This window comes from Apteryx mantelli, chromosome 6 (assembly GCF_036417845.1).
Source record: "Apteryx mantelli isolate bAptMan1 chromosome 6, bAptMan1.hap1, whole genome shotgun sequence".
NCBI classification, from domain to species: domain Eukaryota; kingdom Metazoa; phylum Chordata; class Aves; order Apterygiformes; family Apterygidae; genus Apteryx; species Apteryx mantelli.
The window spans coordinates 7,084,999-7,099,261 of record NC_089983.1 but is presented as its reverse complement, the minus strand read 5'-3'; the positions used below and the strand labels follow the sequence as shown (position 1 = coordinate 7,099,261).

Below are 14,263 nucleotides of genomic sequence, written 5' to 3'. Positions count from 1 at the left end.
ATAATTGGTTTGGAACATTAGTATTCATAGATTTGTTTTAAATGTATCCTGAATTTGTTCCATATATGTGTATTTTGGCTTCAGATAATTGCTTGAAGTTCTCATAAAACATTCCAGTCATAGATGGAGTATGTTTTATTGTCTTGCTGAGAAGAACAGAACGTTTTTCTCCGTGTTTTATTCCTAGGAATGATCCAGGAATTGAGAAATGGTTTAACGTTAGATCCAGTTACTAAGGGGGAAGTCGCTTGTTCCCTTTTTGTCCAAAAGGGGAAAAATAATTATTTCTGATAATCTGTTGAGTGAAAGAACACCGCCTGCCTACACATTGGCCTTTTCTTGTCTTGTGTTTATTCAGAGTAGAAGATCCGAATGGAAGTTCCTAACTCAGTCTTTATGTCCATCTCTTGAATGGCTTTGCTCACTAAAGGCTGTGTATTCTGCAGTTATATTCATTCTCGTCCAGTATTTTTCTGGTTTGAAAGTGATTTCCAAAAGGAGAGCTTCACAGCTGAGTTAGTATGATCTCTGAATAGCAGTAGAAAGAACAATCTTCTCATCAATTCTCAATCAAAATAACAGTGGTCTATTTGAATGTATTAATTTTGATATGTGGTGACTGTGTGGCACCTAGATTAAAAAAAAAAAAAAAAAAAAAACACCTCAGGGAAAGTGGAAGGAAACAACTACCCAAGATGAGGTATCTAAGTCCTAACCAGTAAGACCAGTGACCTGAGTCCTGGCTCAGGCTTGGCAGCATGCAGCAAACCCAGGCAACAGCAGAAAAGATGGGACAAGTCAGAGCATTGTGGTTGCCAGCCTAGATTCAGCTGCAGCTTTCCGATTTAGCTAACTGAAAATGTGACCGCAGCATGAATAAAAAGATCTTTGCAAGGAATCCTACCGTCAAAGAACATGGACTTCTGGCATTAGTTGATTTATAGTGTGGGCTGCTACCTGACCCACTTGAACTGGAAAAGAAAAGAAACTCTGACTGCACTCCACATGCAGATGTTGCTGCCTGTTTGTGCTGTGGCTCATGGAAGGAAAGCACTGATCGTAGAGCTTCAAATAATCTCTTAGACAAGGAAGCAAAGAGAAATCAGGAGTTTAGATTTGACCGAAAGAGAAATGAAAAGGTGATTCGATCAGTGAAGTCTGCTACAGTCCGCTCTGGCTGTTCCTTCTGCCAGGTAATGAAAGCGAAGTCCAGCTAGACAGGTGCCCACAGCAAGCAGAGCATGACCCATGCAGCGTGAGTCTGGATTTGACTTGAAGAGCAGGAGTGTCCCTGTGCGTGAATGATGAACCACAGTGAATGGTGAACACGTCTGTTACGATGAGGCAACAAACGAGCGCACTAAGAGCCAAACGCTGGGATATTCAGTCAGATCCACTTCGGAGACACAGAGGTGAAGACTAACACAGAGGGTTCTGCAAGCATCTCTGGGGATGATGCCCGCCTTAAACTTGGCAGGCTGATCGTAGCAGTCACAGAAAGTAGAAATAAGCAGAAAAACCATGAACATAGCTAGTGCAAACACGAGCACCTTCTGTTCAGAGATAGCTAGAAACACAATCTTTAGGTTCCTAAGTTTGCAAGGTAGGAAGCAAGTCCTCTCACACCTTGGATGCACGATCATCAGGAGGGGCTCCTGGTTCACAGGGCAATTCAGAAGGCCTCAAAATCTTGTTGGTATCACAGTAGGCAAAGCCTACCTTTGAGATTATGGCCTGAGAGAGCTGCCATCTGGGCTGCAAGCCTTTGTCGTGGAGGAGGGCAGAAGATTCATATGACGAGGGAAAACACTTTCCAGGGATGGTCTGACATCTTCTCACATCTTGCAGCTTGCCCCAACCCCTCCCAGAGAGGAGCGCCCCAGAAGATACAACATGCCTCTTACTTGTCCTTTCATTGTGCTTTTTGTCTTTTTTTGAAGAAAGGAGATTTGACTGAGGCCTGTGAAAACAGAAATTAAATTGCATGAAAATATAGCTGTTACTTTGCATTATATAAAATTTCCATCCTTAGTCCCTTGCCTTTGAGTGCAAGTAAAAGCTTGACATAAACAAAATGTCTACTAAATCATTTTCCTTTTCCCATATTTATTGCTGTTTATAAATGATATTAATAAGAGTAGCTCTTTGAACTGTAACTTGTTTTTTCTCAGGATTTGCAGTCTCTCATAAATATAACTTCATTTTTCAACAGACAATTCATTTTGGTAGTTGCAGAGGATTCAGTATTCATTTTCCTGTGATAAGTTCTGACACCAATTCCATATGCACTGTTTAAAATGCAATGAGTAATGACTCAGCTCTTGCATACTTCCGTTTGCATAAAAATAAATGAGTGGTGCTGAGACACTGGTATCAACGTCATGCTTTATCGCTTATTGCTGTTAGGCTCCCTTCACTTCTGTGGTCTCTCTGAAACAGTATCAATAATGAAATTTATATGCAGTTTGGGTTTGGAAAGTTCAGAGGTGAGTTTTTAACTGCAGCCTGTATTTTCAGCAAGAAGTGCACTAGCAAAGTCTGTGCTAAGGTATTGCTGCAGAGTTAAATTTTATGTTTTTTTTTCCCCATGTATTCAGAGTTGTAAAATGAGCTGTACATCATGAAGACATTAACAGACCAATAGGCATCCTTATAGGTGTTCACCATAGGTGTCCTTGCCTCTGAGCACGTATTAGTCCAAAGCAGAAGTCTGACAACATAGAAAGGAAAACAGGACTCCTCTTGATTTAAAGTCAGTGTTGAGTTTCTTTGTCCTCTTTTTTAATGTAGCATAACTGAAAACTGCAAAAAGCTTAAAAGGTGTGCATTAGCCTCCAGCTTGTTAGCATCTAAGCAGTGAATATAGATTAAGGAAACCAGTAAGTATGATAATTCTGGAAAAATCGGATTTCCCTGACGTGGTGCTCATCTGTAAAATTGTAGCTCTCAGGTGAGCCCGCTGCACAGAGAATGTTCCCTCTATAAATTTCAGATTTTGAACACAATTCACGTGCAACTTCATTGCCAAACCAAAAGCTGTATGTGAATTTATGGATACTTAAGTGCAGGTGTGGCAGAACCTGAAACTGGTTATATCTGTAGGAACAGGCAGTTGTGTAGCAAATATTAAGTGAAGTGATGCTGAGACTTAAATTGGAAATGTGCAGATGGACGGTGGCTCTCATTGGTGTCTAAAGGGTGTCCTTAAAGGTGGTGAGATGTAGCAGCGGAAAGGAAAGCTTCTCCGGACCCTTGAACACAAGATTACTTTTCAGAGGAGGTGGCAGATATGGCAGAGTCTTGGTGACAGGGAAAATATTTGGTCTGACTGTAGCTAAGTGTGCTAAGTAAGCAGGGACACAAGGCACTCTGAGCCTCACCCCTAGCGAGACATCTCAGCAGCATTTCTGAATCAGAGTAGTTTTGGGGTTGCACCTGCATTTTTTCAAGTGCTTGAGTTTTTCATGAAAAACACTCCATGGAAAGCAGAATTTTATGCAAAAAAAACTTCATCAGAAAAGAAGATCTGTTGGTACAGTTTTGATGGAAAATCTTCAAAAAAAAAATTATAAACCTGATACCCAGTGAGAGACTGTATGTAATCATACATGATCTCTTCTTCATAGCAAACAATGAATATATGAATTTATAAAATAATCAAGAGTCTAGAGATAAATAATAATGGGGTTAATGAAAAGGATGCATTTTATACATGATCAGATCAGATCTAATTTGTTGCTCCTCTTACAGTTTGCTCCATCCTACATCATTTTGCTCAGCAGGGTGGTCCCACTGAACTCAGTGAAATCATCCACAGGAAAAAGTATCATTTTTTCACTGCTTATTTCATTTCTAAAAGCAAGCTAACTTTAAGCTGGGCTGGCAAATGTGCTTCCAGTAGTTTATTCTCTGATGGCAAAACTGTTTTAGGAGACTGCTGTCGCCCGTGCCCAGCTGCTGCCTGCACACCGCAGTTCCCTGCCTCTCAGCTGTGACGATGCAGCTGGTTGGGGAGCTCTGAGCCAGTGTGGACCAGCAAAACTGCCATTTTAAAACACAAAACCTTGATGATTTCACTGACGTGATTTGCAGCACAGCTGGGGCAAGCCAGCATGCAGGGGCAGGACCTGATGGTGCTTTTTGTATCACGGTATTTCCAGCGGCGAGCATCTCCTCCTCCTTGCCCCTTTTTCAATTTTTTATTATTTTTTAATTTGGATCATTTCACTGATCTGACTTTACAGAGAGCCATACAAGCAATCGAATTAGTGGACTGAGGAGGATCAAGGCGGTGAGCTGCAGTAGATGCGTCCTCTTACGTCAGGCTTCGTCTTGAGGAAATGACAGGGTGCAACTTCACACTGAGTAACAGCAGCAGGTTACAGTATCCTTTGCCTGGAGCCCTCCTAGTGTTTGTTAACTGTTGCAACAGTAGCCAGATAGTGGCTAAATTTATCATTTCTAGTTCCTTGTCCAAGAAAAGCAGCAGTAGCTAATACAGGTAATAATAATAACACTGAAAACCTTAACACAGTTGCTAGTAAGGGCCATTGTGGTATGTCTGCTGCCTTGAGAAAAAAGGAGGGCTGTAGTTTTGATTTAGTAGCTTCTTCTGTTTCCCTTCCCTTGCTTAAGTACTTTTCTAATGGCTACTAAAGAGCTTTAGAAATTCTGTCGCCTCCTCGGAGTTGTGCTTAAACATAACCTTGATGAGCCCCAGGAAGAACCTGCTCGAGGACTCCTGGCTGACTGAGCTTCTGTACCATGAAAGGCTGCTCCGAGGTTAAGAAAATTGGTTCTGAATCCTTTCAGGGCAAGTCAATAAGCCACTGTCTGAAGGCAGAGCTTTCTAGCATCGCTTTGGAGCACCTTTCCTTGCTGGCACGTGGCTCGCAGAGCTGCGAAGTTGAAGCCGCGGGAGGAGAGCTCGCCGGCAGGGACTCGGCTGCAGGTATTCCCACCCGCACGAGGAGTCGAAGCTTCCGTTACGTTAGACGGTCGTCTCGTTGATGAGAGCTCTTCAGCTGAAAAAACATGGTCATCTTCAGACTAGGCATCCTGAGTAAATCACCGTTAACTGGAATCGGGCCTGGACACACAACTCAAATGCAGGGACCTGTATTTAAGGGTCAGCAGTCTGGAACTAGGTCCTGCGCCTGGTGCTTAGTATCACCATGAAAGGTCATATTTAAAATGGCAGCTTTAGTTTGAAGTTTTACAAGTGGTTGTGAAAGGAAATCGCTCGATTCTTGCAGTAACTTAAAACCCGAACGCTGAGGATAAGTAAAATAGTGGTAAGAGGCATCGGTTTTATGCTCTGCTAGACTAGTGTGTCATTTTTTTCCGGTGAAAAGTTTCACGTTGGAGGATTTCTCCCTACCTGTGGAAGCTCTTCTCCTCTGCAGCAAAGCTCTTGACTATGCGTCTTCCTTGAGGCATTTGAATATTCCCATTGGCATGAATGCACCGGTCCTGTGTTCTGCTTAAGCTTGTGGTATAGCGCTTTTCTCCGATGCAAACTCAATGCCGTTTTCCTGTTTTGACTGTGAGAAAAGGTGTTGCATGGGTCCAGTCTGTTCCGTGCTTTGGTGGGCTGCCCATTATGGTCGGACCTGCCACGAGGTCGTACATGGGAGTTCTGGATTTTTGCCTATGGCTGGGGTGAAAGGTTTTAATTGCTGAATTGGAGATGACAGAGTTGTCTTCCATTATCGCTTTCTTGGGACATCAAGTGCTCCGAAATAAGTGTTACACCTTGGCCGGAGTCTGCATGCTCTGCTACAGCGTGGCATTGCAGTGGAAAGGTTCATTTCTATGTTATAAACTCAGTCTGAGAACTGGGAGATTGGAATTTGTACTAGACTTAAGTCACTTCAGTTACTTAACCCTTTCTGCTATTACTTTATGTATTAATGTGAAGAAAAAAGCTTTTACTCAGTTTTTTTCACTGGCTTGACTCAAAAGGCAGCACAGACTTTATTAAAATTTTCTGGAATAAATTTTGCTCCCTGCTGTGCACCTCAGTTTGTAGTGAACCTATACAGAACTTGGCCCGCTAACTTCAAAATAGGTTGTGATTTCACTAAACAATGTTTTTGGCCTTTTGAAAATTGATACATGGTGTTGATATAGTTTCTTTTCAGTTCATATCCATCAGCCTGATTTCTAGTACTTGTGCTAATGGAGGTGAGAAACTGTCGTTTAGCCAGGAGGAAGTATAGTGTAGAAAGGAACAACAAGAAAAGTCTCTGTGTAATCCTGCCTCTCTGACTCAGTTACAATCTACAGATCTTCACTGGGTTTTATGTTTCTCTCTGAGTTACTGCCAAACGTTATGATACAAAACTAACTTAACTTTGCAGTACGTCTGCAGGTGATTTCTGATATAGGTATATTTTCCTGTGGATAACTGTATGTAATCTTATTGTAGCATTTGAAATTTAAACCTGATTTTAAAAGCCTAACGACCATCCGACCCTGCCTAAGCAATTTTAAGAGCGTGAGGTTTTGGTCATGTAAATGGGTTCTGCAAACCCTGTGCTTGCAGCGAGCCAGCTGCTCCGAACCCAGTGCCCACGAGCACGTCCTTCAAATGGTGAATGCGACACAAGTGACCTTGGCAAAACCAGCACGTGTTGGGCAGTTACTGCAGAGTGGTGATGTTGTAATGCAAGCTCCTACAGTTTGTCCTGCAGATGCTTATTCAGCTGTCCAAGCTCTTCTTTTTGAGTTAATCAATATAATTTTACCAGGACAAGCTTCATCTTTCATTTTCTGTGCCAGGGAAGGGTACCAAGTTTGGGAGAGGTGTGTGTGGGAAAACCAGCAAAACACAAGCTCTAGAAATATTGCAATTGGTATCAATAAAAAGGCCCTGCAAAGCTTGCAAAGGTTTTCTTTGGGGAACTAGGGGTTGCCGGAGGAGCACTTTGGCCTTCTGTAAAATATCTGTCCATTGCTCAAGTACTGTTCCTGAAAAGTAAAATGAAATAGGCTTAACTTGAGGAAGCTTAATTTGTGTGTCCGCAAGTTTCAGATACGGTTGTAAGACCACAATTTGCAATGCTTAGACTTGAATTCTTTCCAGATGTTTCTTCCGTAATATTATCTGTAACTGTAGTAGTCCATATGCTTCTCTATTCTTGATGTAGGTAATACTGCAAATAACAAGAAAATACCATTGAGATTTATTTGGCACTTGAAATACGTGACTGTGCTTACAAAATTCTAGTCATGATAAAGTCCTTAGAAAGGCACCTAGGCCCTGGTAAGCAATAATTTTTCACCTGATACCTTTAATCTGATGGTTTCTTATTGTTTGGCTATTGATTGCATTTTCAGTGTTATACAAAATATGCCTTTATTCAATGTAAACTATGCCTTAAATTTTATTAGTACAGTATTTCTACTCATTCATTAAAGCCAACTTTTTTAATGACAGGTGAGTAAGCTAATGCACATTGCCTCCATTTTCATACTCAGTAAAGGTTTGCAAATAAGTTGTTTACTTGGGCTGCAATTTTTTTTTAAACCTTTTTCAAATCTTGTAGCCGGTCAAAATGTGTAGTCCAGTTTCTAGCAGTAGTTAAGCAGTTGTGCTACACAGTTTCTAGCCTGAGCTGATGGTGAGGTGGAGCTGTGTCATCCCTGCCCAAGCTCCGAGAAACACTGTTAGCAAGGGGCGGATTTCCCTCTCTTTTTGTAGGGGAACTTTGCATCCGTATTAGGATGGGGCTTTTGCTAATGATGACCATTTTGTATGAGTACAAGATCTTCCATTGTGCTAATTTTTCTTTTTTTCAAGCACCAAAAGACATTTTCCTGCTGCTTGTGCACCCAGTTGTCTAGGTGTTGCAGTTATACTCAGATATGCTGTGTTAATTGTGCAAAACTGTTTGCAAGTATACCTCAAAAGAGAGGACAGTGGAAATACCCTGCAGTAGGCTTTGAGGTTCAACAAAGTGTTTCATGATTGTCACGTACAGATTAAGAGCTGAAACTCGATCAAATGAGCAGAGCTACTAAACCCATTCATCATTTTGCTCCTGTACAGGCTAGGTGCCTACACTGAACCTGTACCAGTGTAGGCTGTAACGGTGCAGGCAGGGATTTATGGTTGGAATCTATGAAATGGCTAAAGTGAGCAAAGAATATATGCACCTGGATTTCTGGAGATTCAGTTTTCTCTCTGCCTGTGGATATTGCAAGCAATGACAAATATCTTTTTTGGCGGCAGCAGCATGTGGACCGCTTGGCTAGGATGTAAAGGAAAAACATTCTCTTGTGATGATGAGGCCTTGCAGACCCAATCCTTCTTGTATTCTGGGAAAGACAGTTTGCCCACTGCCAGGTGTGTTTTGGAGGCATTAGCTGCTGTTTCTGGCTGAGGATCTTGCAGTTTGGCTCTTTCTCTGACTGAGTGATCCCGTCCATGTCTGACCCTAGGAGGCTTCGAAAATGCATCACCAGATACATTAGTGGGGAAGTGAAGTTATGGAATCTGCTCCTGATATTGATGCTGACTGTAGACCTGTTGGTAAGGGTCATCTTACTCAGGATACCATTGAGCATCCCATAAGCTGATCTCTAAAATTCTCTCAGGTGTCACAGCTATGCTACCATAGTCACACTCTAGGCATGAGGAAGAGTTTGAAGTCTAGTCCATTGTGATTGACTGCTATTTTGACTGGCAGATGTTACTTGTTCCATTAAAAAGAAAGTGTTTTTTTTGTTTTTTTGTTTTGTTTTTCCCTCCCTCTTAGGTGGAACGTATTGGGTATTCAAGGAGCCTTACTTAGCCTCTTTGTGGAGCCAATTTACTTCTCTAGCATCATCTTGGGGAGTTTATATCATGGGGATCATCTATCCAGAGCCGTATACCAGAGGATAGCAGAGATAGAAGATCTACCACCTCTTTATACACTCAACAGACCTTTACTTAGTGGCAAGTATCTAATGGAGAAGGCCGTACCGGTAACTAAGTCTGTTCCAGTAGCATTGTGATTTTGCAATTCTCAAAAACCTTGCGAATTATGTACTGTGAGTAAATTGCTTTGTGGTTACAGCACAGAAGTTCCAGTCTAAACCTAAATCAGATATTCAGTCAGAAATACCAGAGCAAGGAGCCTTCATGAGTTAAAAGGTCCCAGTAAGAACTGGGGTGTGACCCTTTTAATGTGGTTTCACGTAATTGCTGTCTGGAATGTGCCCTAGTGATACGTGAGGCAAGTTGAAAGCCTGGGCTTAGTAAAATCTCTTCCCATCCATAGAATAGCGTTAGATCTCACTGTTACTTCTCTTGCCATTGCAGATATGTGTTGAACGGCTGCATCTTTTAGCAGTGTGCCAAGATACACACATTTGAGTCACAATTTCTAGATCAATAACCACCTAAAAATGGATGGAGAGAATTTCTCAGCTGCCATTGGTTGTATTTTCTTTCTGTCATCAATCTCTGTTGGATGCAGCATTGGCTTTAATTAGCATGGCACCCAACTTGTTTGCATGATCCAATTATCATAATACTTTCATTTCCACTTTGTAGTTTAATGCTGCATTCAGAGCCTGGTGGCACGTCCTTTAGGAAGGTTTTAGTAGCGTATTAGATACCTCTGACGGACAGCAATACAGCAATCCCCAGCAGGCGCAGTGAGCGGTTGTCTTCTGCAGCTGCTATTGAACCTTTAAGTCCTGTTCTTTAGTTTTGTGTCCATCTTAGAATCTAGTGGGGCTAAGAGGAATGGCAGCGTTTGAATTAACAGGTCTTAACTTCTGATTGAGCCGTGACTTAAAGGAAAGTTCTAAAATACTAAAAAAAACAAAAAACAAACACCCCCCCCCCAAAACTAAAGCTGCTAGTTACGGTAATGTGGTGAAAGTTTTAAAAGTGAAATCTCTTATCCTCCCTATCATTGTGTGCACTGCTTTGTTCTGTAGAGCTTGGCTTCTGGCATGTGTCTGTTTATTTTCCAGGAAAGAAAGATCAGTATTTTAAAGCATGTTTAAAGTATGACATGAATTTTACAAATAGATGTAGGGAGTGGGGAGAAGGTGTATCAAACAACCAGCAATTCTTTAGAAAAGAAAGCTAATTAGTAAGGATTCCCTGAACCAGGACATACTAAAATGTTAAGTGATGGATTTGTCCATGTATTAGCATGTAAGTAAGAGTTATAGCACTCATAATTCCAAATATATAACTGGTTTATGAGCATAGTAGCAGACGCATGGACTGTTGCTGCCTGATTTCTGGGGATTTTTATCAATTCTTCAAAACAGCAGGTTGCGGGGGGGACAGTTTTTGTGTTGTTATTTTCAGAACGTGTGACAGCACCTTGGCTTCTTAAAAGCCAAAAGCTGAAATATTGTGTTCATCTATTTGATAGGAAATAGCACCATCTGTTTTACGAGTTCAGCCAGAACTCACTGAGCAGTAGAGAGAATTCAGAAATGTTCTCAACTGTTAAGTTTTTGTGAAAATACACACATCTCAGAATGTACAAGAAGCTTGTTTGGGAGGGAGAAAGGAGGAAAATTATTATTATTATAATTTTTTTTTTTTTTTTAACTGAGAGGATTAGTCTTCAAAGCCTGTGTTTTGATCCATGCTATTGGATTCAGCTGGGGCACTTTTGTAGCTACAGATTTACTCTTTGATTCACGCCTTTTACAGTGGATTCCTATTTGGAAATACTGCTGAAGCACGACAGAAATAACTGTCCCCAATTCTATGTTCCTCCTGATCCTGCATATGCAATTCTATAATGATTGCTCATTTCTAACCGGGATATGAAATAAAATAACATCTGTTGAGTTATGGCATTCCGTATTTCCCCACTGTCTCACCTATTTATCTGAGAAAGCACTAAACACTGAGGTTTTTTTCCTCTTATAAGATGATTTTTTTTGTCTGCAGGGACAGTTGCATTAAGTTGAAGTCAGACTGAGTTATTGTTATCTACTGTACCGTTCAAAACTGTCTTTGCATCAAATGTTCTTTCTTTCTCCATAAAAGATTTTCTGCTTATACTTCCTTTTTTTTTTAAGCTAGTTAAATGCAAACATGCATATCAGAGCAGCTGCTTTGCAGTCAGTGAGTGCAAGAAACCCATATGTTGGTAGAATACTCCCACCCAATATCAACTCCCGGGATTCTTGATTCAAGGAGCCAACCTTTCAGCATGCCGTTAGCGCCATGGCACGGAGGGACCATGAGCTCTCACAAAAAAATTGGGCTTTTCAGTTTGAGAGAAGAGAGGTTGTGAATTTCTAGAGCAATCTGAAAAGGGACCAATTTCTCGATCAAGCTTTGAGAGTGGGAGCAGATAACAGACTGCCAGTGTGCAAGGGAATCTGCACAGATTCTTTCTGGAGTCATTGATGGAGATTAGCATGAAGGAGTTACCGAGTGCAAAAAGCAGAGTAACAAAAACTCAGCAAATACGCCATTTAGAAAAACAGTCCTTGAAAATCCTTGTTAGAAGAAGTCATTAAATATAAAAGAGAAGGCATTACATATAAAAGGCAAGCTCTTCTTTAGCAGAGGCAATTAGTATGAAGAGAAGTTCATTAAACATCTGTCTTTATGGTTCCCATTGCTGGTGTCCGTCATTCCCTTCTTTCTGTGAGGGCTACTAAGCCAAATCCTGCAGTAGTCTCTGCTTTTCTGGACAGTGCATTTTTTTCTTAACTTTGAATAAAACATTTAACACAGCCTACCTTCCCCCTGTTTTGACGTCTAGTGTTACGCTTTAGTTTGTGTATGGTCTCCTGTTTTTTACCAGCGTATTGTCAGAAATGAAGTTGTTGGGGGTTTTGACCAATTCCTCATGGTACTGACATGGTCTTCCTCTGTTTTGTTTCTTGGATAAAACATCCTGGAGCAGTGTCACATCTTCCAATTACCTGTCACCAGCATAAAAACGGTTTTAAATAAGACTGAGGTCTTAGGGTAAGGTCCGTCTAGCCTAGTACTATTCTCCCACTGGTAATTACGCAGTGAAAAGTAGGAGTAAATGGTAAGCCCGTAGAGATGCTTCCAGAGAACAGCAGTAGTAATCTGTGGCTCAGGGACTTTCCGAGTCAGGGGTGAAGAGTCTTTGTATTTAAAAATTCTTAATGGATCTTTCGCTCATTGACTCCTGTATTTGCTTGTTGGATTGGTGTAAACTTTTTAGCATCCAAGCATCTTCAGTAAGGCAGTCCATAGGATGTGTAAAGATTTGTGCAATGGAATTTACTTTCTGCTAATATAATTAGATGCTTCTTAGGTCTTTGCTCAAAATAGGCAATAAGCAGTTTTTCCCTATCACTTTCATCATGCCACTCAGTTTTCTAGACCTCTATGATGTTCCAACTTAGTCATCTTTTTTCCCAGATAGAGTCTTCTTGCACTTTGTTGTTCCTTGTATGGAAACCATTCCACATAAGGATCATCCTTTCCATTTCTCTATAGTCTTTTTGAGCTAGAGAGCACCTGATAATCGAGATAAGGCAGCAGTACTGATTTCTATGGTGACATCGTGATGTTCTGTTCCGTTCTGTATTCCTTTAATAATTATTCCTAACATTTTCTTTGCCTTTTTTGATTGCTGTTGATTTTTGACCTGACATTTTGATAGAACTGAGTATTAGAAACCAAAGCCTGGTTCCTGAATGCTAATAACCAGCTCCAAGTCCAGCACTTTTTATGTAAAATTGATTGTTTTTTACTTCATGTGTATTACCTTATATTTATCTAGAATGAATTTCATCTGCCGTTTTATTGCCCAGTCACTCAATGTTGCAGGTTTTTTCTGCTACTTTTTGCAATTGCTTCTCATCTATACTATCTTGAATAATTTAGTGTCTTCAACAATCTTTCCCCAGTTTTTCCCCCACCACTCCGTTTCGGGTCTTCAAGGTGCCAGCACAGACCTTGAGGCTCTCCAGTAGTGACCTGCCTCCACTGCGAGAATGAGCTGTTCAGTCCTGTCTTTGAGTCCCTGTCTTCTGACCAGCTCAGTGACCTTCCTCCCACTCAGTGACCTTCCCTCTTGTCTCAGGATTGTGTAGTTTCTTTAGAAACCTTTCATGAGAAATCCTGATAAATGATCTCTAGAAATCTGTGTAAAACCTTGTAAGTCAAATAGCCGCTGTCCCCATTTGTTGACTACTTCAGAAGGCTCCAGTGCACTTGTGAGGCTGGGCTTCCTTTTTCCAGAGCTGGGTTGGCTCTTTCCAAGGAGACTGTATTCATCCAGATGTCCATTAATCCTGTTCTTTAAGGCAGACATCAGGCAAACAGGCCTTCTGCTTCCCTAGATCTCCCCTGGCTCTCTAAGAATTAGTGTCACACTGGCCATCCTCCATCTTCAAATACTAAGGCAGTTTTTTGTTGACTCCTTCCCAATATTGTCATGTCTCCACATGTGCCTGTTAGTTCCTACCAATCTGCCTGGTAAAGATGTTAGGTTTATTGAGTGATAGTTCTCTGGCACGCCTCTGAACTCCTTTTTAAAAACTGGAGTCACCAGCTACCTTCTGGCCTGGGAAGACTACTGTTTCTGCTGTCACATCTTTGATTTCCTCCAACGCAGCTGAATACTATCTGGGTGCTGTAACTGGTGTTTGTTCACTTTGTAGGTTTATCCTAGAACTATTTTTACTGGCACCTCAATTTGAGATGTGTCCTCTGACATGTTACCGGTAAAAGGGGCTCAGGCCTTGGAACCTATCCCGGCTCCTTAACAGGGAAACTGGATGCAAAAATTCATTCAGTTTTTCACAATATCATCTTCTTTCTTCTCTGAATGCTCCCTCTATAGCTTGGCCAGCTGTTGGCAAAACTGATTTCCTGTTGCTGCGATGTTCAATGGATTTATTGTTAATTTTTATGTCTTTTGCAAGCTGTTTCTCAGACTCTCTTTTTGGGCTGACTTACCATGTGTTTACATTAAACTTGTCATTTTACAGTCCTTCCCATGTACGTCCTTTGAAGCTAGCTTCAGCTTTTTGGAATATGCCATTTTGCATTTTATAGCCTTCCTTACCCTGCTGTTTAGACACACTGGCTTTATTTTGGTCTTTCTAAAGTGTTTCTGGCTGGGTGGCGTGCATTTGCTCTGAGCTTCCGGTTTGCCTTCAGATATTCTCCGTGCTGCCTGCCAGGTTTTTACTATTAGCTGCCCTTGTCCTGACCTCCTCTGTAACGAGATTGGGAGTAGGAGAAAGAACTCCCTCGCTGAACGCTTTTGTACAGACTGGCTAGGTTGAAAGGAGCGGT

The 14,263-nt window shown here is 41.3% G+C and overlaps 1 protein-coding gene across 1 annotated transcript in view; it reads left to right on the top strand.

Annotated features, from left to right (window-relative positions):
- LOC136992338 (double-stranded RNA-specific editase 1-like) overlaps nt 1–14,263 on the top strand; it is a 48,261-nt gene that overhangs the window by 25,808 nt on the left and 8,190 nt on the right. Inside the window, exon 7 of the mRNA XM_067298679.1 lies at nt 8,763–8,944. Coding sequence (XP_067154780.1) covers nt 8,763–8,944 — 182 coding nt within the window. The remainder of the gene's footprint in view (nt 1–8,762; nt 8,945–14,263) is intronic.